We start from the raw sequence: 25,739 nt of genomic DNA, 5'->3' as shown, positions 1-25,739 counted from the left end.
GGGCTGTAAGCTAGTGGGAGACGGATGAAGGGAATCAAGGGGCGGGTTTACTTTGTGCATACAGTCCAGCCCACAGCTCAAAACCAAAATGCTGATAAACTACTGCCGCTCTGCAGAAACTATGTCCTAGAAAACGAAAGAAGTTTTCGGATTTTGGCTAAAAATGGCCCAATCATAAATAAAAAAAACACTGGTTATGCTTTTACAGAAGATTGGAGCAAATGAGAAAAACGATAAACTAAAGCCCGTCTGACCTTGAGAAGGATGGAGGAAGGCAGGTGGTTGATACTTAAGTGATCAGCAGCATCGGAACTTCTCGCCTGAGAGTCGTCATAGTGATGCAGGCAGCAGGGGGACGAGCCAGAGCTGTGGGGCGAGTCCATTTGAAGACCCAGCCCACAGCAGCCGTCAGCCGGCGAGGAGGCGGACGCGGACGACGAGGAGGGAACCGGGCATCGGGGAAGGTGGCAGTGGCCAGTTTCAGAGTTCGAGGCAGCCTCTCCTCCCCCTCCTCCCGTTCCGTCGTGCTCCAGCCCTCCGTCAGGGACGGCAAAGGCACAGCGCGGCTGCTTGCAAGGGGTGCACCTGTGCACCTCGGAGCACTTCCTCTTACACACCTGCACACATCGCCAAACAAGAAGTCACCAAAACACACCAGACTCACATTCAGCTTATTCCTAATCAACTAATCGACTATTAAATTCAACAACTAACTTAATAGTGGATTAGTCGTTACTTTATATTATATGGAGTCAGAGTGTTGTAAAGTTGAACAAAGTTTTGAGTGTTCAGCACCAAAAAATTCACTTTTTTATATTTGAGTCAGTAAGACTAAAACTTTCTTTTGTGAAAAAAGGTTCCTTGGTTCAGATGCCGACCTCATTTAAATGCATAGAAAACATTCACATTATGTTTTTCAGTACACTTTCAGCACGTTAAAACTCAATCAGCGATTTCATCAATCTTGGTATCAAGATTACAGTTTTTGAAATTATGAGCAAAATATGCCCCATAGAAAATGAATGAGAAAGTCTTCAAATTTCAAAGTTTTAAGTAGATAAGTAACCGGTCTTTAAATATACTTATGGGCTTTGTTTTCATCTTTAATAGTAATTTTCAAAAAATTTGGAGTTTCCCTAATACTTTAGCTACATTCAATTCAATTCAATTTTATTTACATAGCCCGAAATCACAAAGAAACTGTCCCTCTTGGGCTTCATGGAGGTAATTTTACAGATGCAGAAGATAGTCATAAAATATGGAAAAAATAGCTAAAGACAAACTAAATAAAACTTGTTATCGCTGCCCTTAGACCCTCCCTACCGGTAAGGAAAAACTCATAAAAAACTTGAATCAGGAAAAAAGAAGAAATTTTAGAAACCCACATGCTAACGTATTTGGCTAATTTGTCATCTACTCAGGTGTTTATAAGCTAATTTAGAGTTTAGCTTTTATTTTAGCAACAGGCTAAAGTTTTTGGCTAATTTGTAATCTATTGGGTTTTTAGGCAAATTTAGAGTTTAGCTTCTATTTTAGCAACAGGCTAGCATTTTTGACTAATTTAGTTTACTGATTAATTTTTGGGCGGTTTTGGAGTTTAGCAGGTATTTAAGCAACATGCTAGCTTTTTTTTTGTGGCTAATTTGGAGTTTAGCACTTATTTAAGCGATACGTAATATTTTTGCAAAATTGGCATGTATTGGGGATTTTTAAGCAATTTTACAACAAAATTTTAATAAATTTAGGTCAACTTCAGCACTCTTTCATTGTTCTTTTAATAGTATTTTAGAAAATTCAACATTTTTAAAATAGTTTTTGCATTTTCAGTAAATCCCTGCAGCAATTAAAGTCAATTGCGTCGCCATTTTCAGCAAACAGCTTTAGCATCTTCAGCGACTACTTTCAGGAAAATGCATTCACACTAGCATTATCACAGGTAATGCAACTTTTTAGTTTAATCTTGTTTTGATAACAGAAACTAATGAAAGGACGGAGGCTGCATGATTCATTAAAGTTTAACAAACAATAATTGTCATCATCTTTATTTTTAGCTGGTTTAAAGCTAATGATGGGTAAGATGTGTGTTTTAGATCCACTTTGCACATGACCCGATTAGTCGACTAATCGGAAAAAATAATCAGTGATCAGTCAACTATTAAAATAATCATTTGTGGCAGCCCTGATTGATTTGCAAACTTCTCTAATAGTTCATGCTGCACATTTTTGATGTGTGGTTAGTGCCTACCATCTCAGTGTAGTCGACGGTGCAGTTGGGTATAGGCACAGGAATGGGCACAGTCACAGACACACCAGCCGTTCGGAAAAGAGCCGGCGCTGGAATCAGTTTGGCAGGAACAGCGGACAAAATGCCCCTCCCCTGGCCCTCCCAGATCCCCAGTTCCCTCGGGGACAGCAGGTACTTGGAGCACTCCTCAGGTGAGGCAATGGTCGCGTATCGCTCGGCGAGTTTTGAGGCAGCCGCTGGTCCGAGGCCGACTCCCCCAATGTGGGCGACGCTGATTCCGGTGATTGTGTTGTGGCAGCAGCCGTTCACGCCGGCCTCCAGATGGTCACCGTCGTCGTCCAGACCGGTGCTATTGCTGTGGACGAGGAAACAGAGCATGCACGGCCCCTGCAGGAAACAGTTCCTCTTCTTCTTCTTCTTGTGCTGCAACTTGCGGGTCCTCTTCTTCAGGCGTAAACCATTTTTCGAGAAAAGATGGCCCATATAGAAGATTCAAGGTTACTCTGGGAAAAAGAAAAAAACAGAAGGGAGGTCGTCACAAAATGACCAACTGGTCCAGTCATGTGATGTAACTGGATATCAAACAATCCCAGATATAACAGGAGATAAAAATATTTATGCTGAAACGTCCAAAAATATATGTTATTATGTCTCACATTAATTGTCAAATTCATTTTTAACCACAATGATTACTGTATTAATTGTCCAAATTGATTTTACTTGTGGTCATCAGCCTTGAAGACAGCAGGACGGCATCCTGAGGAGAATCCTCTGAACTTGGATCAGTACCTGACCTAGAGATTTTCCTCGAAATAAAGGAATATTTTTTAAGTCAATTTAAAAAAAAAGTATCAGTGTAGTTGTACAAAAAGGCTGTGAAGCAAACAGCAATTGTTATACTTATTTTTTTAAAAATTAAAATAGATAACAGATTAGTGTGTTTTATTAATCAGCAAGAAAATGTGAGTAGTTGTTTTTAAAGATTTAACTAAGACACTTTAAAAATACTCATACTCTGATGTATTGCCTACAAAAAACAGCAAATATCTAGAATGCATCCAAATCAAAGTAGATAGTAAAAGTGTACATAGCCAGCTAACCATAACCAGTAGGGGTGTATAAGTTAATCAAATAATTGATTTCGATTCCTACAGTCCAATCAGATTGATTTGCCTTAGTCGGAATCAACTTGTGGCATTAAAATTTGCTTCAAAATGAGATAATTGGATAATCAAACATGGAAAAAACATTTGGATTGAGACACAGTAGGTTTATTATACTATAATGTAAAAACGAACAAGTGTCACCTACAGTCCAATGTGTGGAAACACTTTGAATTTTGAAAAGAAAAGTGACCATAAAGAGTGGTTTAATGTTCTAATAATGTTCCATTTGTGTTATTTTAATGTGGAAAAACCACAGTGACCTGAACTTTATGAAACTAAAATGCGAATAGATTTGTCATTATTCTTGTTTACTTGTTTGTGCACATATTTAATCTACTCATAATTATCTTGAAAGAAATACAAGGTTGAATTTTAGGCTAAAGATGTCCCGGATTGATATTAAGTCAGTGAATCGGATCGTTCAAAATGAACCAATAACAACTAAGAGTAAGTATGGGCAAGTACAACTTATGATATGAATTGAATCATTATTGTTGAATCCTAAATAAACAGTATTAGCCTACCACAGTCCAAAATCAAAACAATAATACAAAACTAAAGCAAAGATATTTACTTACTGCAAAAATATTGCTGGTTAAAATGTGCATGGGAAAAACACTTTAAATACTATGAATGTGTAAGAAAACACCAACTGATTTAAGGAATGTGCAACAATAACAAATGAATTAGCATCATTTACGCTTCCAGGGAGGAACAATTATGACCAAAAGTCACGTTTCTCTGTAAGTTTTTGGGAGTCAGGCTTTAATTAAGTGTAAATGTTTATATATATTTATGGCCCAAACTGCTCGTCCTCCTTGTTAAATCTGTTCATAACACCGAGAGAGCTCCATGCATCTGCTGTCGACTGGAAACACAAAGATGTAAACACTGACTGAACAGGTGGTCACTGCGCTTTTTTTGGCAGAGTGCGCTTTTTCCGCACTCTGCCACCGATTTAAGATAAACATCCCTTCACAGCTTCAAACTCCTCTGGAGACAACAGCTAGGAGCCTTCTGAGAGGCTAACCTGCTCCTCCATCAGATGCTAAGTTAGCTGTTCTCCTCAACATGGAGCAGCTCTCACCTCTTCACGCGCTGCTCCCTCCGTCCGGATGCTGCTCACATAATACTGCGCGGTTTCCCGGTGACGATGAGCGCTGACATGGAGAAACGCGGCCGCGAAGAGACCTGCAGCACAGCCGCCGAAGCGTTTATCCAGGCTGTAGCAGTTTGGCTCTGCTGCACTTAAGGACAACACTTCCGCAGCGACGGGGCAGAGCTACGGAAGCCGGCGAGGACAGCGCGCTGTCATTCAAGCACAGTAAATCTGCTGGATAACAGGTTTAGAATCCCAGATGATTGATGATCAGATGATTGAGAAAATGTTAGTGAAGGTGACATTTTCCAGCAGGACATCAGGTGTGGATATGTTTGTACTTAACACACTTTTTTATCCTGGAATTAATGTTACTTACATAGATTCAAAAAGAAAATAAATATTGCAATACATTAAAAAACATATTATAAATGTTTTTTTTAATTTCTATTTATATAAATGAACACATATATTTTAAAATGTATTGCAACATATGGATGGACAACCTTTTTATCTTTATTGGTTAATATATTTTCAAAGTTTTTGGTGCACACACACATTAACACTTTGAAATTCACCCAGTTAAAATGTTATTTTTAAAATAACATTTAAAAAGAGGTAAGACAAAACAAAAGGATAGAATGAAAGGAGAAACAGAAAATGCTTCCTGCAGAAACAACAAACTAACAGACCTTTAAACATTCTAGTTTAAAAGCAATTCTGATAGTTTGTGATTTTGACAACCTAATATTTGGAGAACATTTGTTCTTGAGATTAAAGTGGACATTCCAAATCAAACTTTATCAACAAGCCACTTTTTCATAGTAAAAAATATCTTTCAAACAAAAAACTAAAACATTCATACAAAGAATGACAAATACTGATACACAATGCTCCAACTTTGAGTCCAACTTTGTAAAACACAAAATCACACATTAATAAAGCTGGAATATGAATCTGGTTTGATGGGGAAGTGAAGATTTTATATTCTACAGATCTGTCCGTGGTCTATGATATATATTATTTTGAACCTGAGGAATTGATTGACATTTGATTTGTTGATCTCTATGAAATTACTGTAATTGGTGTTTCACGCACTTTCTGTGATATTTGTTTTTTCAATAAAATTTCAATTTTCTGTTATTTACAGCAAACTTGTAAAGTTTGCATAAAATGATGACAGAGACAATCATTTATATCTTTCTCTATTTCGAATTAATTAATAAATTGGCTAATTGCTGTACAGTTTAATGTTTTCCACATAATAATAAATATAATGTGGGCAGTCATCATCATACAGTCTAATATTAGGTTAAATTAAAACAAACTAAAATGTGTATTTTTTAAAACTGTCAAAAAAAAGTCAGAATTTTACATGTCTTTTTTTTATTATTTTATCTTCATCTTCTGCATTTTAATATTTGTGGCCAAAAGTAGAGCGAAGTTTTTTTTTCTTTCTTTCTTTCTTTCTTTCTTTTTTTACTTTGAGTTGAACAAATTGGAGGCGATATAAACTGTGTTTGTGCATTTATGATGTACAAGCAATATTTACACAACTATTATCAAACACTAAGGGTAACCAAAAGCCCGTCTTCTTGTGTGTGCCTCTGTGCGTTAGCATGCAGGGTCATGGGCGGAAATATTCCGGCTGCTGCTTCTTTTCCAGCGTGAGCGGCAACTCCCAGAATAGCGCGTCGTTTCTGGAAGCCGAGGGACAGGAAAAAAATGGCTGAAACTGTTCCACCAGTAACCCGACAAATAACCAGGGAGAGCTGGAAAACTGAAAACTCATCTGTAGATATTCATTTGAAAGACTCGGAAGACTGTTTAATCTACGACCGACACGGAGCCTCCGTCCCGTTCAAGTCCTTATACCAAGACAGGAAAACCATCATTGTTTTCGTTCGGGTAGGAAATGACTGCTGCTTTTTCTTATTTTATGGAAAACTCTTTCATTAAAAAAAAAAAAAAAAGCCTTTTAAAAGTATTCAGATTTGCTATGACTCCAGATGCTCTGAACTTTTCACCCAGGAAAGGAGAAGACGCCTTTTTTTTAATTAACTTTATTGAAACTGCCTGCATTTCTCTGCAGAACTTCTTATGCTACAGCTGCAAGGAGTATGTAGAAGATTTAAGTAAAATACCCAAAGAAGCCCTGGAGGTGGGTCAGAAATGAGAAACATTAGCTGCCCATAAACCTCTTTAAAACTTTACATTCAATGTTGAGTAAATTAACTTATTTTAATGTCTTTGAAGGATGCTGGAGTTAAACTGGTTGTGATTGGTCAGTCTTCCCATCACCACATAGAGGTAAGGAAGTTATATTATCATGCACTCTAATGAAAGTTTTTTTTAAAAATGTTCCTGTAGCATTTTTGTCATGACAGTTAAGATAATTAAGATAAAAACTGTGTTTCTGAGTATTTCTTTATTTAAATTTACGTACATCAGGAAATGAAAAAAAAAAAAAACATCATTTGAATAAGCAGGTGGTACAGCTCCGCTCCATTCTGATGCATCCACTTGTTGATGACTAGATCCATGTACGCCGATTGTTTTTCTCATCCATACTGGTGTCTGGCTCTAAGCTGAACAGCTGGATCACTCCAATATTGCTCGCCATTTTTGTTGCACCAGTAATGTTGGGGTTGTGAGAGGCTGTAAGCTAGCAGTATGAGTAAACAAAGGGATAATGGGAAGTGAAGGTAGGCTTACTCCGCCCCAACACTCCTGGTAAATTTCTGATGAACTCCTGTCGCCCTGCAGAAACTATGTCGATGTCAGGCTTTGGTGTGTGGACACAAATGCAGGACAGCTAGGGCCACGTGTCACCAGCGCCCAATATTCTGGGGTTATATAAAAAGTGAGACATTCTGAATGCCTTGCGGCCGCCTGACTGACTCCATCTACATTTATGACCACATCAATGATTTTCAAAAACATCTCAAAACGCGTGGTGGTAGTTGCGTTTGTGATCATAGCATAAGTGACCCACCTCGTGTTTTAAATATGAAGTACCCGCTGAATCCAAGAAGCCAAAATCTCATAGACTTTCATTGAGAAATAAATTACTATCACTCAGTCATTTTATTTATCTGATAAACCATTCCTAATCCTAATTTTGTGTTTATAATATTTTTTTTGGCTGCAAAAGTTATTCAAGTTATAAACTGGTCAATCTGATGCAATAAAAGTATACAATCTTGTGTCAAACATTCAAAAGATCTGATTGACTGATTCTCCAAAGCCTGCTTTCAAGTGTGGACTTCCAACAAGCTCACTTCGGACTTTTGAACGTATAGAAATGTTAAATCAGCTCGACTCAGACCCATTACTGCTTACTGACGTCGTCTGGCTCCAACATGGCGCTGTCCGCTTTGTGAAAAATGGCGCTGAATTGACTTCATTTTTTTGGAGCTGGAAGTAAGCCATTTTCTATGGGTGACATCACTCTCACCACTCATCCAGTTCTCATATACAGTCAGTGGTCATAGCCACTGAGCGAAATGTTGATGATTAAAAGAGAGAATTTTGTGATAGACATGCATTTAGATCTGCACAGTAACTAAACATACCTGTTGCTTCAGAAAGGCTTTATTTCAAACATCTTACAGTCTAATCCTCCTCCCTGCCACAACCCCACTGGGCATGTTCCAACAACTGCCAGGCTTGTGTGGACAGACAGCACAGGGAGACAAAAAAAAAAAAGTCAACATATTAAATTAATAGGAAGCCAATGAGTCACAAAAGCCATCTTGTTTACAATAGCTGGTATTACCTGAACCAGTTCTCTTCTCTACACTCTGATGATTCTGAGCTCACTCAAGCAAATACAATTTTTGTATTAAACAGAATGGTGCAAAGTTATTCCTTTAATCCCATCAACACTTACAGAAAATAAGGATACAATGAAACAGACAGTTTACCTTTTAATCGTATCTGAATAAGCAGTGGGAATGCATGAGATGGAACACAAGAGGTGCTAAACAAAGTAACATGTGATCAACTGAAGAAGAGGTTTATTAATACTATCAGTATTGACTGTGTTTCTAATATTTTACTGTTTTTGTTCTCTTTCTTCTTAATATATTTTTGAAATATCCATCAACAATGTTGGTAAAATGTTTGTTTGTTTTGTCCCTCATCTAGCCGTTCTGTTTGCTGACTGGGTATTCTTATGAAATGTATGTAGATCCAGAAAGGTGCATTTATCAAAAGCTGGGAATGACGCGAGAAGAGACCTTCACAGAGTCTGGTAAAGTGTGTTTATGTGTGTAACAGTGGAAATCAACTTTTTTTTTAGCCAAATCAACTTAATCTTTAATTCTTGTTTGTACTTGAATATTCAGCAAACCCCAGCCCCCATGTGAAGTCCGGTTTGTTAATGGGACAACTGAAGAGCATATGGAGGGCAATGACCAGCCCTGCTTTTGACTTTCAGGGTGACATGTATCAGCAAGGGGGCGCTCTCATTGTAGGACCAGGTGAGACAACCCCATTCCTTTAATAGAACACTATCACCGGGGGATTTTCACCACGCAAAGTTTTAACATGATTTTCAATATGTTGCATTTTAACTGAGTGGCGTGGGTCCCTGGGTCAAGTCTCACATGTCCCAAGAATCAGAGGACCAAAGGCCAAATCTCCAATATCTTTTTTTTTTTTTTTTTTTAACGGAATTTTTTCTTCTCGAATTTCTACATTTTCAGTAATTTTATAGCATTTTTTTAGTATCTTCCTATGTCTTTATTTTCCATTTTGTTGCATAAATCATAGTTGAAAATATAAATACTCTAATTTATCATGTGTTGTCATATTTTAATCTATTTTTTATGACAAATGTTTTTTATTGGGTATATTATATTGGGTAAAAATTACCCGGCGAAAGTGACGATGTCACTTTTTATAGCGAAAGTGTTCTAGAGTTAAGTGTCCAATCCTAATGTTTCTCGCTCACCATATTTTATTTCTTCTTTCAGGTTCCCAAGTTCATTTTTGTCATTTGGATATGAACCGCTTGGATCACATTCCCATCAACTGGCTCCTTCAGCTTGCAGAAGTAGAACAAACTGTGGACTTCAGCAATAAGTCCAAAATCCTCCACGTTTAGCCCACTGGAACTCTCAGATTCTCTCAGGCTCGTATTGACTCATGACTTCACAAGTTTGAACAAAACCTCGTAGCTATTATATCCTCAGAGTGACACTGATCCACAGAGCTCTGGTGATATGAGGAATGTTGGTGAAAATCGATAACAGTTTGCAGTCCTCGGTCCTATTTATCATTCTAGTCAGTCTTGGGAAGTGTTGAAACTTACCCATGGTCATTGTCCAACTTCAATGTATGTACAAAAAATTTCCCTGTGTCAACGTAGCACAATATATGACCAGGACTAGAGCAGCAGTCCCACCAGACCCTTTCTCATTCTGTTGTATAGGTCATGCTGTATTTACTACCTTCAGTGATTCTGAATGTTCTAAATAATCTTCTAGAAAGCCATGTAACCAGTGGTATTGTCACAAACACACAGACAGCTGGTTCCACGTCCAGCAGGTTTAATAACACAGCCAAGATTACAGGTACAGCTAAAGGTCCACAAAGTTAAAGCAGGGTCAACATGCAGAGATCAAACATGAGCATGGGAGTATTAGAGATCAAATTAGAGTAGTCAGAGTCCAGGAGAGGGTCGGTGACAGGCAATCAGAGTAAAAGACAAAGCGGGATCAGGTGAACAGAAGATCAGATCAGGATATTATGGTATGTATGCGAGCTGAATGGCACAAACAATACTTTGCACTGAGCGAGGCTCTGTGTGCTGCTTGCTTAAGACACAGGTTGGTGGTTGAGCTGCCGAGAGATGTAGTAAGTTAATAAATATGAAAATCATCAAACAATTCAAAAACAAAAAACTACAGACTGTTACAGAAGTAATATGATGGTGATAAAAAAAAAGGTATCCCGCTAACCTACTCTGCCAATTTTCAAAAATATGTGAAAAAGTATTCTTCACAAGGCTGGAATTTTTTTTTTTTTTTTTGAGAAACATAAAGTAATGTCCGTTGATCAACATAGCTTCCGGAAAAAAAGATCAGCATCTATGACTTTTGACAATATCGATTATATCATCGTCGTAACCAAACTGCAAAGATATAGGATATGAGGACTGGCATTTCATTGGTTAAAAAGTTACATTAAAAACAGGCACTGGTTTGTACAACTGGAAAATTGCGAATCATCCCTGCTAAATTTAAGCTGCGGAGTACCACAAGAGTCAATATTGGGTCCAAAACTGTTGTATATATAATTGACACAAACATGTCGTCAAATATGTTTTATACACTGATGACACTGCAAGTATAATATATACAGGGGAGAAGAAAAAGAAGAAAAACATGCTTATATGGACATTAATGTTATCAACTAAAGGTTAGAATGGTAAACATGAATAGTCATATATGAACATGTGAAAATATAGTTATTAAATTTGTAATGATTGTATATTGATGATGAAGATTATTACGATTGCTAAATTATAATTATTGCATTATTTTGGTTCATAGACATTGAGTTAGTATAATTAAAGTTTTTTTAAGAGGCTGGCCTCTGTTAGCTAAACTTCTGCATGCTCCCTTTCAAATATGTCTTGCATTATCATTATATGTTAATGTCTAAAAAATGTTAAAGTTGTTTCATATTGATTGAATTGTAATTATTGACATTTTAAAATAAATATAATTTAAAAAATATAATAATATTCTTCTGTGAAAGAATGTATTTTTTGGACATTTTGCTGAAACCTCTTTTCGAGCCTTACCACAACATTTTCATTGAACTGAGGCCTGTAGTTTGGCTGTTCCTTCAGAATCTTGATGCTTTTCTTGACAAATTAATCCGATGTAGATGTGTTGTCCTTTGAGAAATTCTCCCCTTTGTCCCTTGAGTGCGGTGGAAAAAGAAGAGTTAGTGGTTTTGGTAGGTGACTAAATATTAGGTATCGCCCTTTCACCCATTGCATTTAATAGCCCTGCTAACATTCAGGAACACCTGGCCTTTATCATCAGTGTAAAGGCTTCAGCTGACAGCCAGTCCTGTGTCAGATGACTTTGCAGCACTCACAGGTATTTCTCAACTTTAGCTTGCACTTGTGGGAATGGAAACATGACACTTTTACTCAACTGTGCCGTGCACTGTGCCTAGAAGTGAGCACAGAGCAGCTTAGAAGCACAGATTTCCTGATTACTGCTTGTCATAATGAAATCTAATGAAAGCTCCTACCCTCTCCCAACACAGGAAGACACAGATCAAGTGTTATTAGTCTGCAGGACAGCTGCTAGTTCAGCCTGAAGGCAGCTGCGTTGGTCTATTTTTCTTGATCTGTTCCAAAAACCGGGGTTTTCTAAATATTCAAGTACAAATAAGAACGCTCATTCCCATTAGAATTGTCTGCTGACTAGCAGAGATGGAGAAATATGGAAGAAATGTTCAGGCCAAGCTGCTGGAGGCAATACGAATGAAGGAAGTACTGTTTTGGTGGGTCAAACCACATTAAAGAACATATTTTTTCTGATAAAACATACTGGTGTGTCACTGCACCCTATCAGAGAAGCAGTGTTGTGTTAAAGTGGGCAGTGTGCCACAGCAGTTCTTGACTTTGTATGAAACATTTCAGACAAAAGGCTGTGATTGGCCGTGCTTTGGCAAGACTGTGAGAACAGTTGGGAGAAATCCACAAGGGCAAAAGGAACACGAGATCTCCCTTTCATCGGGTTCATAGTCTGATGGTGACCTAGAAACAGAGCTGACATTAACACTTCCTCTATTTTAACGTGGAAAATGGTGTTTGTTGTTGATTTGTGGGAGTTCCCATTATCCCATCCAGACTGCAATATATGTTTTAAATTCAATGATTTGTGAAAATATTTTAAAGTTGATCACAAGAATTAAAAATGAAATAACTTTAAAAAAAGAAAGGATAGGGTTTTTTTTAGAACTGTCCATAGACATTAATCACACAAAAGTATTAAAGTATTTTTTCAATTGCCTGAGCTCCCACCTCTGTTGAGACAATAGAAAAAACTCAATAAATAAAACAAGTAGGTATAATCTGCATTAAACTGAAAAGCATGGATGATTACCACTTTTTTCCTGACATAATCCTACTTTTTTGTTTGTGTTTGCAACTTGACATTTGTTATACTATTGACTAATTGCTTGCCTTTTTGCAGTCCAATCTCATTAAAAATTTAATTTACGCTAATAGGGACTTTTTCTTCCTAAAAAAATAGCCTTAAGACGAACATTTATTAAATGTAGTCACGCAGAAACGGATTTAGTCAGGGTTAAGTTTCTCAAACTGGGAAAACAGTTAAAAATGGTCGGCTTGAGCAACATGTTTTTTGAAGGGAGAGTAGATTCAAATGGAAATTAATATTTAGCTTTAGAAAAAACTAATGTAAAAACAAATGTATCTTTTTAAGGAAAATCCATGAAAAAACCATAAGCAGGTCAAAAAAGTATTAAAAATAAATTACTGACAGATATATTGACAGCAATCTACATAATGATTGTACTTAAATGACTCAGAATAACAATCTTCACCTTTAAAAAAACGTTTAAACATTCTCCTAATCTTTTTTGAACTAAAAAAATACATAATAAAAATAGAAATACTTGGCTTTTATTGTGGTGGTACCATCTTAAAAAAAACATTTTTCTTTCAGTTTTCACTGTCAAATTATTTATATTCAGAACCATGAACTAATATGTTGCATAAATTCATGACTGAACAGAGCCCTGGACATGAAATAAAAAAAAATGTTCCCTTGAATCTGTATTTTGTGTGTACAAATTTGCATGTTTTGTGTACAAGTTAGCATTTTATCCGTAAAGTTGGTATCTTGTGCACACAAGTTACTATCTTAAGCACACAGGTTAGTATCTCTAAAATTTGCAAGTTAGCATTTTGTGCACATAAGAGATAGTAACTTGAGTGCACAAGTTAGCATTTTGTGTGCAAAGTTAGTATCTCGTGCACACATGATTGTGTGCACAAGTTAGCCTTTCGTGTGCAAAGTTAGTATCTCATGCTACCAAGTCCCTATTTTAACCAAACCACTTAATATCGAGTGTGTACAAATTTGCACATCATTAGCATTTTGTGTGCACCCATTAGCATTTTGTGCACAGAAATTAGTTTCTTGCTGTCACAAGTTAGCATTTTGTGCAAAAAGTTAGTATCTTGTGCACGTTAATATATTAAGCGCACAAGTTAGCATTTTGTGCACACAAGTTAGTATCTGATATGCACAAGTTAACATTTAGTGCAAAAAGTTAGTATTGTGCCCACAAATTAATATATTAAGCGCACGAGTTAGCAGCACTCCATATATTAATGTGTGCGCACAAGTTAGCAACTTGTGCGCATAAAATGCAAATAATAAACATTTTAAAATAAAGCTGAAGGACTTTTTTTCAAGTTCATGACTATTTTATTTTTTGCCTTTCTTTCAATGGCCAGGGCTCCGTAAACATTCAATGTGTTCACTGAGCATCTAATCCTGAGACGTCACAGACTCACAGACGTCACCACCGCCGCCACAGAGGCAGAGAGGCAGCAAACCTCGGTTGGTTGACACAAACGCTGCACACGCGCGTGGACGGGCGCAATAATAGCTGAGACATGGCAAAATAACAGCAGCAAAAGGCGGACACGCCGCAGAGAGCTGCTGCAGCTGCGCAGGAATGCCCACCCTGCATCCCCGCGGAGGAAAATGAAGCGCAAAAGCGAGAGGAGACGAGCCGAGTCCAGGAAAAAGCGCTGTGCGGCTCACAGCAGCCCAGAGGCGGAGCCAAACTCGGAGATTTACATTGAGATAACAGGTAAGAGGGTCTGCGCTGCGAACACAGGCAACTTTCAACGCACTTGGCGACATGTTTACACGCAAGACACTCTCAAAGTCTTCGGGTTTTCTTCGCTTTTGCTCCAATATGGCGACAGTGTCTGTCCCTTTATAGGTTGAGGTCGTATTACCTTTGCACCCTGCACAAAAATCCAAAATGAAACAGAAATAAGTGGCGTTCGTTTCAGTGCAGGGAATGAGGTCATTATTTTTTCTTTGATGACCCATTTTCATCAACATAAACAAACATTTTGGGGTTAATTTTATGCCTATAGAGAGATGGAGAGGTGAATATATATTCCGTTAAATCCCTGCCAGCCTCCGAGATGTTGATGTTCATCTTTATTACGTTTCCTTGTTGCAGTTCATCCTCGATTAGCTTAAGTCTGGGGGAAAGGGAGGTTCACGTTTAATCTGATTGGCTGACGGATCGTCCTAGCAACCACTTGGCAACCAGCCCGGAGCCTATGATATCCCTTATCGAGAGAACTTTAAACTAAAATGGGCGGGGCGTAGTTTGACTAACATACCACTTCTCCAATCGCCATTAAATATGCAGCTGTCACAGCGAATGGTGTCCCGCAGTCTAAAAAGGGGAGGAGTCACAGTTAGATGACTTTAAGGGGAGTGCGCACTTGCACTCGACTCGAAACTCCCCTTTCTTCCTCGTCTACTGACTTTTTTCTTCCCCGAAAACAAAGTCAAGTGCAAGGTATATACTTTCAAATTCTACATCTTTAATAAACTACTTACATAGTTTGCAACTAAACTCAACTTTTCGTGCAAAATTGACGTAGAATGCGCACGTTTCCGTGAGAAAAAATCCTCCTCCAGGATTCCGTAGAAAACATCTTGTTCCAAAGTGCCTTGCAAGATGACTTCTGTCGATGTTTTATCGCGATATATCGAGTTCAAAAAGGGTAAGACCACTTTAAACACTTACAGACTGAGAACAAACGACGAATCCAAAGCATTTATTAATAAAGTGTCTTAATTTTGTCTTTCCTCGGACCCCGTCCCCTCCCTTCACCCACAGATCAACTGTACTTTGCCATGCTTCAGCAAAAGATGAAAAGCACAAGCGACCGACACTGTTTCTGCATTGATGAAGAGCTTGCATATGAGAAGTGAGTCCTGCTTTTGCATTTTGACCAAACTTTATTCGTCTTTCACCTGATTGTCTCACCAAATGGTTTAAATAAAGTTTTTATCTGGTTGACAATCTAATCTAGTAGTGAGTAATTAATCTGTTATTACTAATCTGCATCAGCAAATTATACATTTACAGTTTATATTATAGTTTATAATTGAGTGCAGAGTTACATCAGTGGTTTTCTATTTGTTTGGCCTCCAGAGAGGTCAAGGCTGACCTTTCAGAATACGCTCCAGTGCTTTAGAAAAAAACTTTGCCTCCTCAGCGTTTCTCATGTTCCAATTGACCCACTCCTCCATTGCTGTGTTCAAATATAGCTTTTACTCCTGTCAGTGTTTTCTCTGTCAGTCTGAGAAAGCTTTATTCTTTGTAGTGAAACGTCCCCAGAGACGATGGCCGGCTGCACAAACAGTCAATCTTATCTTCTCCGTATCTCTATCCTCTCCTCAGCTTCTATGCAGACTTTGGCCCCCTTAACCTGGCCATGTTTTATCGCTTCTGCTGCAAGCTGACAAAGAAGCTCAAGGTAAAGTACTTTTCCTCAATGCAATTCCTGGTAGAAAAATGGGAGGAAAAACTTTTGATCATCAGCATCTTTGCAAAAACTGAATCTTAAAAAAGTGGAGAAAAAACTAATTTAAAAAAAAATCTGTCTTGCAAGAAAATTTATCTCATCAAGAGAGTTTTCCCACTGCAAAGTAATCTTAATTTAAGAAAACATGTCCTAGTTTTCTTTCTGGTTGGAGAATTTTTCACACCCATTTTCAGTTTTTTTATTGAAAGATAATTTTTGACTTATTTCATTTTGGAGAAAGAGAATACATGTTTGTTTTTTTTGTTTTTTTACTTAATCACATTTATTTTTAAAAAAAAAGCCCAGTTATTGATACTAAGATCCTGCGTCAGCTTCTCTCCCTTCAGCTGCAGCATTTGACATATTTTTGCACGTTATACGATCCTGGTGGGTTAATGATTACAACCTAAAACAAATAAAGCAAACAATTCAGATAAAATGTCTGCAGCTTATTCTATATAACGGTTCACATACTTGGTTGTCTGGACTTTGTTTTTACGCAGATCCTGGTGGACGTGTAGTTTTAAGATTTTTGTTTTGAACTTTTTAAGAGTGAAGTTATAGGTTTTTTTTTAGTTAATCCATTTTCCCTTTTGTTCCTCGTTGGTGTTTTGCCAAAACGGCTTAACAACTGCTGATAACCGTGTTCTTGCAGCAAAAGTGGAGAAAATAATGATTAACTAAACACTTTCTACACGATACAGCTAAATATGAAAAAAACATTGTGACTTATAGGGTTTTTTTTTACAGTCCATAACACTCTCAAACAAGAAGATCATCTTTTATACCTGTGGAGACCAGAAAAAACAAGCCAATGCAGCCTATTTAATAGGATCATATGCAGTAAGTTGGGATCAAATCTGCAGATTAAAGTCATATGTTTTTGTATCCTTAATATTATGAGGATTTTAAATACAAATATTAAATGATTCTTGTCTTCATAGGTAATGTACCTGAATATGACTCCAGAGGAGGCCCACAGTCTGCTGGTCTCCAGAAATTCAGCATATATTCCTTTCAGGTAACAGCTGACAGAACATGGACTACCTTTAGATAATATGATTATTTCTACTTTGTTAAAAAGTCATTTTAAACTAATATACATGGTAACTGAACATAGAGCATTGTATGATTTTGTCATTTTATGACTTTTTTTGTCAGTGTAAACATAAAACAATTTAAATGTGGTTTGACACAAAGTTAAGTTAACTTAAAAATAAATCATTTTTATGACCTGCATCTCAAATAAAAGAATCTTAACAAAAGAATGACCACCTATGAGGACATAATTTAACCAGTAAATCTATTTTACTAAGTTTGCACAAGATGGACAACGGAAATCATACACACTTTCTTTGTGTTTTGCAGAGACGCTTCATTCGGGACGTGCATGTACAATCTGAACATCTTAGATTGCCTTCGGGGTGTTCACAAAGTATGGATTTAGCAGTACTTTTGTTTTCCTCTTTTAATTATAATTCTTCTAATGACAAAGTGTTCGTTTCAAGGCTCTGCAATACGGCTGGCTGGACTTCTCCAACTTTGACGTGGAAGAATACGAGCATTACGAGCGAGCAGAAAACGGAGACCTGAACTGGATCATTCCAGGGAAGTTCCTTGCTTTCAGTGGGCCGCATCCAAAGAGCAAAATAGAGAATGGTAAGAGGACTAAAGGTCAGTCACGTCTCTTATTTCAACATCCCTGAAGTCAAGATACTCCCTCTTTCTTTAAGGGTACCCTCTCCATGCTCCTGAGGCCTACATCCCATACTTCAGGAAGCACAACATCACCACCATTATCAGACTCAACAAAAAGATGTACGATGCCAGACGGTTTACGGACTCTGGCTTTGAACATCACGACCTGTTCTTTGTGGATGGAAGCACGCCCAATGACTCCATCGTCCGGAAGTTCCTCAACATCTGTGAGAGTGCAGAGGGAGGCGTAGCAGTCCACTGCAAGGGTGAGACTCCTGCTCCGAGCGACATTTCTCCACTTTGTTGCTTGCTCAACTCTTCTTCCTTGTTTTCAGCTGGTCTGGGGAGAACCGGAACCCTAATTGGCTGCTACATGATGAAGCATTACTGCCTGACTGCAGCAGAGGCCATCGCCTGGATACGGATCTGTCGACCGGGTTCTATTATTGGGCCGCAGCAGAACTTTGTTGAAGAGTAAATGTTCAGTTTTTGAAAATAATTTAAAGACCCACTCCAGTCCCTTTTATATCTGTTTTAAAAGTGTTCCCAGTGTTCTTTCAATTAAGATTTTTAGCTAAAAAAAGAAGAAAAAAAGTGACATTTTCTAGGACGTAGTTTCTTCAAAGCAGCAGTAGCTTATTAGAAATTCATCTCTGAGTTGTGGATGGGACAGTTGGCATGTAGCAATCCCAAACCTCCTTACCGCTGCTGAGAGCTTTCTGTTTACATGCTCTCCTACTGAGAGGTGGGAATCTGGAGGCACCTCACGATTCGACTATGAACAAAACTGCTTTTTTTTTTTTTCTTTTCTTAGAAGTGTTTCTCTTTACTACAAAAAACTAGACCAATATGACTTACTTTTCTCCACCAAATTGCATTTTTAGGCAAAGACCAGATCAGTATAGTTGAAGTTTTATGAAGATATTAAAATTCTGACAGGAAAAATATTTAGTTTGATAATCAAAAGCGTTAAAAAGGTAAAAATGTTCCCTGAAATCAACAAAATTAAGTTAGATAATGTTTTATTTGACCAACTTTAATGAAACTCTTGTTAACGCACGTCAAGCAAAATAAATAGTGTCTAGCTAGCTGCACATTGTGATTTTGCAAATTTGTTGTGTTCCCTACATTTTGAATTTTAGTGACATAAAAAAAAATTACATATTTATCGCCTCAGAGACTTAAAATGTTTTGTCTCTTGTCTGTGGGTTTGAGGAGGGTGAGGTTTTAAATGAGAGTATTTTTATGTTTTTTATCTTCACAACAGGAAGCAGAACAGCTTGTGGGCAGAAGGAGATGTTTTCCGGGAGAAAATGCTAAAGGAGCGAGAGAACGGGAAGAAGGCCGTGACCAGAATTCTGTCTGGGGTGGATGAAATAACCATAAATGGGAGCAACAACAACAGGACAGCCAGGAAAGAGGAAGTGGAATCCGTAAGTTTGTCGTTCCACTCCTGCTGCCCACTTCGCCTTTTGAAAAACGAAGGATGAGGTCGTCCCAGTCTAAATAATTAGCCGTCCTTCTGCTTTACAGTACAATGATGAGGAGGAGAGAAACGGCCTCACGCAAGGCGATAAACTCCGAGCTCTGAAGAGCAAGAGGCAGGCCAAAGCATCATCAGGCTCCCTGTCGTAAGTATCGCTTCCACCTTCTTTGTGCCCTCATCATCATTTGACCCTTTTGTGTTACTTGTTGAGACTGTTTTTCTGTCAGCCTTTAAATCAAGTGTATTTCTTTTTACCTTACAGTTTAAATTTAGACTCAAAACAGGGGTCACATCCAACAAAAAAGTATGTTTTTTTTAATCAAAAGTAAAATATCCCTAATTTTCTAAGGCACTTCCTTGTATTTTATTGTTCAATCCATTAAAAAAAAAGGGGGAAATGACTTAAATAAGCTATTAAAAAGTCCTCTAGTGTTAATCACCAACATAAATGACCATTTTTTTTTATCATGTGTTTGAAATCCTCACTAAAAATAACACCTGGGTTTCAAAAACGAATTATTCTGCTCAGACTGGCCAAGAAAAGTGCCTTTTTTTAATCTCTCTGAAGTCTTCTTTTATGTTGTGCTGTTAAAGTCAGACATCTTCAAATCGTCTTAAAAAAAAGTGATGAATAAATTCATAGAAAAATAGCTCAGCGATCGTCAGACACCCAAAATAGAAGGTTTGTCTGAGGCTGGATTTAGAAAAGCACCAATGATCTAGAAGATCTGAGGCTTCCAGTCTGATTTCGGGCATTTGGAGAGTTCAGCTCGTCGGTCTAATCTGTGTCAGTGTGTTATCAGTTTACAAAGCTAGTTTGGGGAGCGGGCCAATCATTGAATCAATACAAGGTTTTGTAACAGTAGGCAAGCAGGCCGGTCTTTACCACAAAATTAGATTTCACCTTTGGTATGAGAGTGTTGTTTTGACCCCTAAACTCATGCAGGTCAAATGTACAAAAAATTATTGCTGAGTTTTTAATTTAGTTATCAACTGCTGAATATCTTGAACCCTTTAAAGACCAACTCCAAAAATGTTTTTATAGATTTTTTTTTTAAAGCGTTCCTCCTTTGGTCCGATTTGTCGGTTTTAAAGGTGGGAGTTGCTCACCTGATACCAATTTAGTGCCGACAGCCTTCAAATGTAGCGTGGGGTGTTAGCCAGCCTCCGTCCGTGTACCCATGGTGCTTTGGCTTTTGTTGTCCCACGTCAGGCCGCTGGCAGTGTTCTGCTGCAGCCTCATTGGCACGGCCTGGCCGATGTGCTGCCTGCCTTTGAAAAGATAGCAGAAAGAGGCAGAGAAAGAGTGGGGGAGAGGAAAAAAGGGGAGAGAAAATGGGAGGTTTTGTATGACGAAGGTAAGTGCATGACACTCTTCTTCTCTCTAGCTGAGTTTCACTCCCTGTGGACAAACGCTGCTAATGCCAGTGAGTGGTACGGCTTACAGTGCAGCTGATTTAAAAGTCTGTTTCTTGTTTTTGCCCCCGTTTGTCTTCCTTTTTCTGGATGTTAAGTGAAAATGAATGTGTTACGTTCACAAGCCTCTCATTGTCTGCTTCATAGACTTAATGTTTTGACGGCGATTTCAAGCAGAATTATTCAAACTGGAAAAATAAAGATCCAAACATTAATTTTCATAGCAACATTTAAACAATTTACATCCTTATTTAGTATACTTTTTCAATATCTGAAGCTTTGTGCAAACTTTTTAAGAATATTTAGTGAATTGTTTCTACATATTGTGAACACTTGAGGGAAAATTGGAATGAAAATGTGTCTTTTAATGCATTTAAATCAGGTGTGAGTTGAGGCAGAAGGGAGATTTGCTTGCACTTTCAGGTTCCACGTTGCAGCATCGTATGCACTGCTACCTAAACACCTTTTTTCCAGCTGGATTTCACCATCTGGCTCCACTGTTTGTTGTGTTGCGTAACACTGAAGTGCATGTGGAAGTCCAGCAGTGTTTAGAACTGTGGCTATGCTATGCAAGCCTCTCCTCATCTTTTCTGCCTTTCCATGCATGACAGCAGCAGGCACAACACCCCCGGACATGCACTCATGCACGTGCCTCTGTTTAAATCTGTTTGTGTCTAACATGTAATTAATGTCGGGCTGGGATCATTGTCTGTTGCCTTTTGTTTTTTTTCATTGCTCTCATGACTGGATTGATGTAAGTGTAGAGCTTTCATCCCTTTTTGGTCACTTTTTTACTAAAATATAACCTTTAATTAGAATATTTGCTATTATTGTTTAATATTAGCATCTTAAATGAAAGTTCGAACAGAAATTTTGTGTATTTTGAGATTAATCTAATCCAGTCGCAATGGAAAAGCACAACATCAGAGGCTTTGTGTCCTGCCCAGACGTCTCCTGTCTCTCCTTCCTCTTTTTTTTTTTTTTTTTCCATTTGCTCTTGTTGTTGGATTTGTCCTCCTTTCAGATGGCTGGTAGCCATGCTGCTCTCCTCCCTGTTTAGCCTTGCCCTGTGGTGGATTGTGTATGGCTTCCCTTCTTCCATCCTGCATTTCTGTATAGACGGGTTAGGATTTCTATGAGCCCTACCACCCGTCAGACCCCCCAAAAACCTGTCCTGCCCTTCCTTCTGGAGCTCTAACTGAAAATGCTGTAAGTGAGCCCCTGGCCTCTTTCTAATCCGCTCCCCAAATTTTCATCAAAATCATTAGCTTGTTCCTTTGTTTTTTATATATATACATTTTCTTTGTAAAAGATCAAACTTAAAAATGATAAGCTGGTTAAAAGAAAAAAAAACTTTTCTGCCTTGGCTTTGTCATTGTTTTGTATGATTTTTTTTTTTTTTTGTCACGTCACCCTGTCATCTTTAAATATCACGCTTTGCTTGTGATTGTGTTGACTGGAAATCCAACTGTAAAAACTGCAGAGAAATCTATGGAGAGAAAATAGACTCACTGGATTTGTGTGTATAATTCCTGATTTGTAACTTGTGTCTGTTTATACTTGATTTATAACTCAAACAACACATTTTGTGGACAACCGTGTGAACTTTGCATTTGTGTATTCACATGTAGACTAGAATATATACAAACACATCATCTATGCACAAATCTTAAGGCATGAAAAGAGTCTCACAACCTCTTGTGTGTAAATGTAGTTTTGTCTGTATGTATGTAAAGACTTGTGTGCATAGGAGCTGTTTTAAATTCGTACTTAGTCTTAAGATAGTGGAGTTTCTAAGGGTGGGGGATTAAAAATAAATTATCTGATGCATAGTTTTATACATTTTAAATAATTGATAAATTAATAAGATTTAAAGTAAAAGTAAAATGCAGTGCTAAATGCAGTTTTTTTTGAAAAGCGTACAAACATGGCTGACCTTGCAGGTTGCGTCATACGACCGGCCCCAACTTTGCTCAAAGTCCCACTTGAACTATATTTTTTCTATTGTAAAATCGTTCCCAGTGGTCTTTTAATATGATTATGTAGTTTTTAGCCAAAGTTAAAAAAAAAACTGTGTTGTTTTTTAAGACGTGTATCCCGCAGCGTGGTAGGAGTTCATCAGAAATGCTCATCTGGGTTGTGGGCGGGACTGTTAGCATGGAAGCTAGCTCTGCTAATTTCCCCATCAGCCCTTTGTTTACACTTTCTCCTGCTAGCTAAATAGCACCTCACAAGCCCAAGCTAATAATACCGTTGCTAAAAAAGGAAAGAGTCGAGCAATATCAGAGCTGTGCAAGCGTTTTGCATTGATACAGATTACATTTTAGACAAGTAAAAATTGAGGTTTTAATGGATCTATATGTCTGCAAGTGGATGCATTAAAATTGAAGCAGAAAAGGAAGCAATTGCTACATCACAAACCCGAGCTTTTTTAAACATCCTGTTTTCATCTATAAGGCGCACTTAAAATCCTAAACTTGTTTCAATGTATGTGTATAGGTTAAGTACAGAAATAGACCCCTAATTAAGACTGCGCCTTATAATGAGGAGCGCCTTATGGAGTGGAAAATAAAGTATACATGTCCTCCATTATGAGAAAAATGCTACAAGAACATGTTCAAAACTCTAATAACAAAGCAAGCATTTTGAAAGCATCTTGTTTTTTATAGTGTTGACTGTCAATGGGGTTTAGATAAATGTCATGCGTTCTGCAAGTTCAAAATAAAAAAAAAATTAAATATGTAGGAAACTCAACAGATTTGCGAAATCTTATTGTGCAGTTCCATCTGGAGGAGGAAGTGTGTGTGTATCTTCAACTAGTTCTCATGCGAGCACTTCCAACTGTCATAAAAACATGTAGGATATCCTTGAGAAACTTCAGAATCTTCCTTCATGATAACTGCTCATTTTATAACCAAAGAATGGCTGCTAAAATCTCATGTCCTCCAAACTCATAACGACTAAAAGCCACAAAATTTGATAATCATTTCATAATCAATTGTTGTCTCCTGAATCGTCATCAAATCGAATCATGAGGTACATGTGAATGCACAATTGTAAGAACATACAATGAGTTACAAATCAAGAATTACACACACACAAATCCATTGAGTCTGTTTTCTCTCCATATAAACCACATAGAATCAAAGCTTTAAAAATAAATATCCCTTTTTAAGTTTGTCATTTGCCACTTCTTGGCCTTTCCTGCTTCTTAACTTGGCTGCACTAATCTAACTTCACTGCTAAATGCAATACTTTGGCTTTGCAACCAATCTGAAGCTGTTAAGCTGTTAGCCTTTTCGCCCATATCCATGCAGTTGTTCTTCCTCTGCTTCTGTTGTGCCTTTTTCTGTGTAGAGTTCCCCTCTGATGTCATGTGACTTTGTCCTTACAGACAAGAAGAGAATAGGATGCACACCAGATCAGCATCGCAGTCTCTGAGGTAATATGCAGCAGATGAAAAACCTTCCTGTAGATGGAAAACAGGCTAAAGGTTGATGTTTATCTTCTGTGCAGCAAGGTCATTATGCAGCCCAATGTTCAAGGCTGCATCAGCTCACTGACTCAGTCTGACCCCTCAGACAGCAGGAAAAGGACGAGAGCCTCACTGCCGGCTAATGGAGTTGGAAAAAGGTCGGTGTTGTGATCAAATGTTTCCTTTTGCTCATGAAAGTCCGATTTCTTGGAGAGGCTATAGCCATTCATGGATCCTCTTCAGTAATGGCTTCCCTTCTCTCTGCCAGCTCCCTGGGCCACAGCAGACTGGTCAGGTCCTTAGGCAACTTGCATGTCATGCCTGGCAACAGAGAGTGTTTTGAGCCATGTGGCAGAGACAAAACCAATGTCACACCCAGCACGGGCACCTTCATCAACTTAAACATGGCGCAGGGCCACCTGCAGGCAAGCTCCCCTCAGACACACTCTGAGCCATATGGAGACTTGGGCTGCTTTTTTTAAATCTTTTTTTTTGTTGGTGAAAAATAGCAATACCTGGGCTCCTTTTACTTGTGAAAGACTAAAGACACACATTTCCTCCAGAAAAGGCACAAAAAAAATCACTTACTAAAATACATTTAGAAGAAATCGGGCAAAAATGGCAATGCTTCGGAATCACTTCATTTACTTTAACACAATTAAATTAAACCTTAAATTGTGGTAAACATTTCTTATAAAGCAAGAGAAGTTAACAAATCTACAGAAAAAAGCAGAGACATATCATGACCTTTAATTATTCTCAAAATAAGTTAAAAACTAGAGTTTTTAACATGTTTTATTAGCATTATTCTCACAGTAAAGGACTTACATCTGCAGGAGAAAATATGTAAATCCCTTGGAATGACTTGGTTTTATGCATAAAATGGACACACAATTGAAGCATGAAAACATAAATTGATGTGATTTAAGCATGGAAAGTTTTTTTTCCATCGTGATTTAGATAGTGGGACGAAATCTGACGTTTTACTTCCTGTTAACGATAAGCCTGCTCTCTCTACTGATAAATTTCCATTTAATAACGTGTCACAAGTTTATCCACTTTATCAGAGTTATAATATTTTAAGTTTAGGATTAAAGAAAAAACTAATATTTGGTGTAAATTCAATTAAAACTCTATTTTCTATTAAAAAAAAAACTTTTGCATTAAAAAATGCCCCTTTGTATTCATGACCTTCCAAATTATTTTATAAGAAAATAAAAAGTGCTAAAATTTTAAAGAAACTTTCATTTTTGTGCCTTTTTTGAGAAAAAATTCTAACTTTTTGAATGAATATGGAACATTTTAAAAATGTACTGAATGTGGTGAAGCCCAACCATGTTTGTGCTCAAATATTTTACTTTGGAACTGATTTGGCATAGATTAAAATCCAGCTGCTCTGAGGTCTGTGCTGATTCTTCCAGCGGCTTGTTCTCCAAATGTCTCTTTAGGAGTGTGACTGGCTATAGTTTCTCTTGACTGCTGCTCTCTTGTTCTTTTCATTTCTCTAAATGCTTATATCTTCACTTTT

The 25,739-nt window shown here is 37.7% G+C and overlaps 3 protein-coding genes and 1 long non-coding RNA gene across 9 annotated transcripts in view; 2 read left to right on the top strand and 2 right to left on the bottom strand.

Annotated features, from left to right (window-relative positions):
* The window catches only part of fbxl17 (F-box and leucine-rich repeat protein 17), a 229,773-nt gene extending 225,038 nt beyond the window's left edge, over positions 1-4,735 (bottom strand). The window contains exons 1-3 of the mRNA XM_024276157.2: positions 4,499-4,735; positions 2,246-2,748; positions 255-617 (exon numbers count right to left, since the gene is read on the bottom strand). Of these exons, the coding sequence (XP_024131925.1) occupies positions 255-617; positions 2,246-2,728 (846 nt within the window). The 5' untranslated portion in view covers positions 2,729-2,748; positions 4,499-4,735. The remainder of the gene's footprint in view (positions 1-254; positions 618-2,245; positions 2,749-4,498) is intronic.
* A 1,059-nt stretch (positions 4,736-5,794) lies between these two features.
* prxl2c (peroxiredoxin like 2C) lies at positions 5,795-11,321 on the top strand. The gene is made up of 6 exons (XM_024274739.2): positions 5,795-6,418; positions 6,603-6,671; positions 6,767-6,820; positions 8,660-8,765; positions 8,860-8,994; positions 9,490-11,321. Exons 1-6 carry the CDS (start codon positions 6,236-6,238, stop codon positions 9,618-9,620), a joined length of 678 nt encoding a protein of 225 aa, XP_024130507.1. The 5' UTR covers positions 5,795-6,235; the 3' UTR covers positions 9,621-11,321.
* Positions 7,797-20,567, bottom strand: LOC118599121. The gene is made up of 3 exons (XR_004948412.1): positions 20,431-20,567; positions 11,325-11,445; positions 7,797-8,178 (listed from the first exon to the last, which is right to left on the bottom strand). It is a non-coding gene; the product is annotated as an uncharacterized LOC118599121 (long non-coding RNA).
* cdc14b (cell division cycle 14B) overlaps positions 14,072-25,739 on the top strand; it is a 12,620-nt gene continuing 952 nt past the window's right edge. The window contains exons 1-15 of one of the 6 annotated variants that reach the window (XM_024275218.2): positions 14,965-15,121; positions 15,207-15,329; positions 15,446-15,536; positions 16,013-16,088; positions 16,887-16,979; positions 17,081-17,157; positions 17,505-17,571; positions 17,645-17,795; positions 17,870-18,100; positions 18,170-18,308; positions 19,102-19,267; positions 19,368-19,465; positions 24,131-24,178; positions 24,253-24,369; positions 24,480-24,636. In XM_024275218.2, coding sequence (XP_024130986.1) covers positions 15,284-15,329; positions 15,446-15,536; positions 16,013-16,088; positions 16,887-16,979; positions 17,081-17,157; positions 17,505-17,571; positions 17,645-17,795; positions 17,870-18,100; positions 18,170-18,308; positions 19,102-19,267; positions 19,368-19,465; positions 24,131-24,178; positions 24,253-24,369; positions 24,480-24,636 — 1,557 coding nt within the window. In that variant the 5' untranslated portion in view covers positions 14,965-15,121; positions 15,207-15,283. Of the gene's footprint in view, positions 14,390-14,964; positions 15,330-15,445; positions 15,537-16,012; positions 16,089-16,886; positions 16,980-17,080; positions 17,158-17,504; positions 17,572-17,644; positions 17,796-17,869; positions 18,101-18,169; positions 18,309-19,101; positions 19,268-19,367; positions 19,466-20,533; positions 21,946-24,130; positions 24,179-24,252; positions 24,370-24,479; positions 24,637-25,739 lie in introns of those variants that run through there. The other 5 variants (XR_002919602.2, XM_024275216.2, XM_024275217.2 and 2 more) reach the window with 5 other exon arrangements.

This window comes from Oryzias melastigma, linkage group LG9 (assembly GCF_002922805.2).
Source record: "Oryzias melastigma strain HK-1 linkage group LG9, ASM292280v2, whole genome shotgun sequence".
Taxonomy (NCBI): Eukaryota; Metazoa; Chordata; class Actinopteri; order Beloniformes; family Adrianichthyidae; genus Oryzias; species Oryzias melastigma.
The sequence above is the reverse complement of the archived record's forward strand: the minus strand, read 5'-3'. Positions and strand labels throughout refer to the sequence as shown.

Excerpts from the sequence above, each read along its gene's own strand:
- prxl2c (XM_024274739.2), top strand. The coding sequence starts at position 6,236 with ATGGCTGAAACTGTTCCACCAGTAACCCGACAAATAACCAGGGAGAGC. Across the intron at positions 6,672-6,766 it reads TACCCAAAGAAGCCCTGGAG|GATGCTGGAGTTAAACTGGT; the intron begins GTGGGTCAGAAA and ends ATGTCTTTGAAG. Across the intron at positions 6,821-8,659 it reads CTTCCCATCACCACATAGAG|CCGTTCTGTTTGCTGACTGG; the intron begins GTAAGGAAGTTA and ends TCCCTCATCTAG.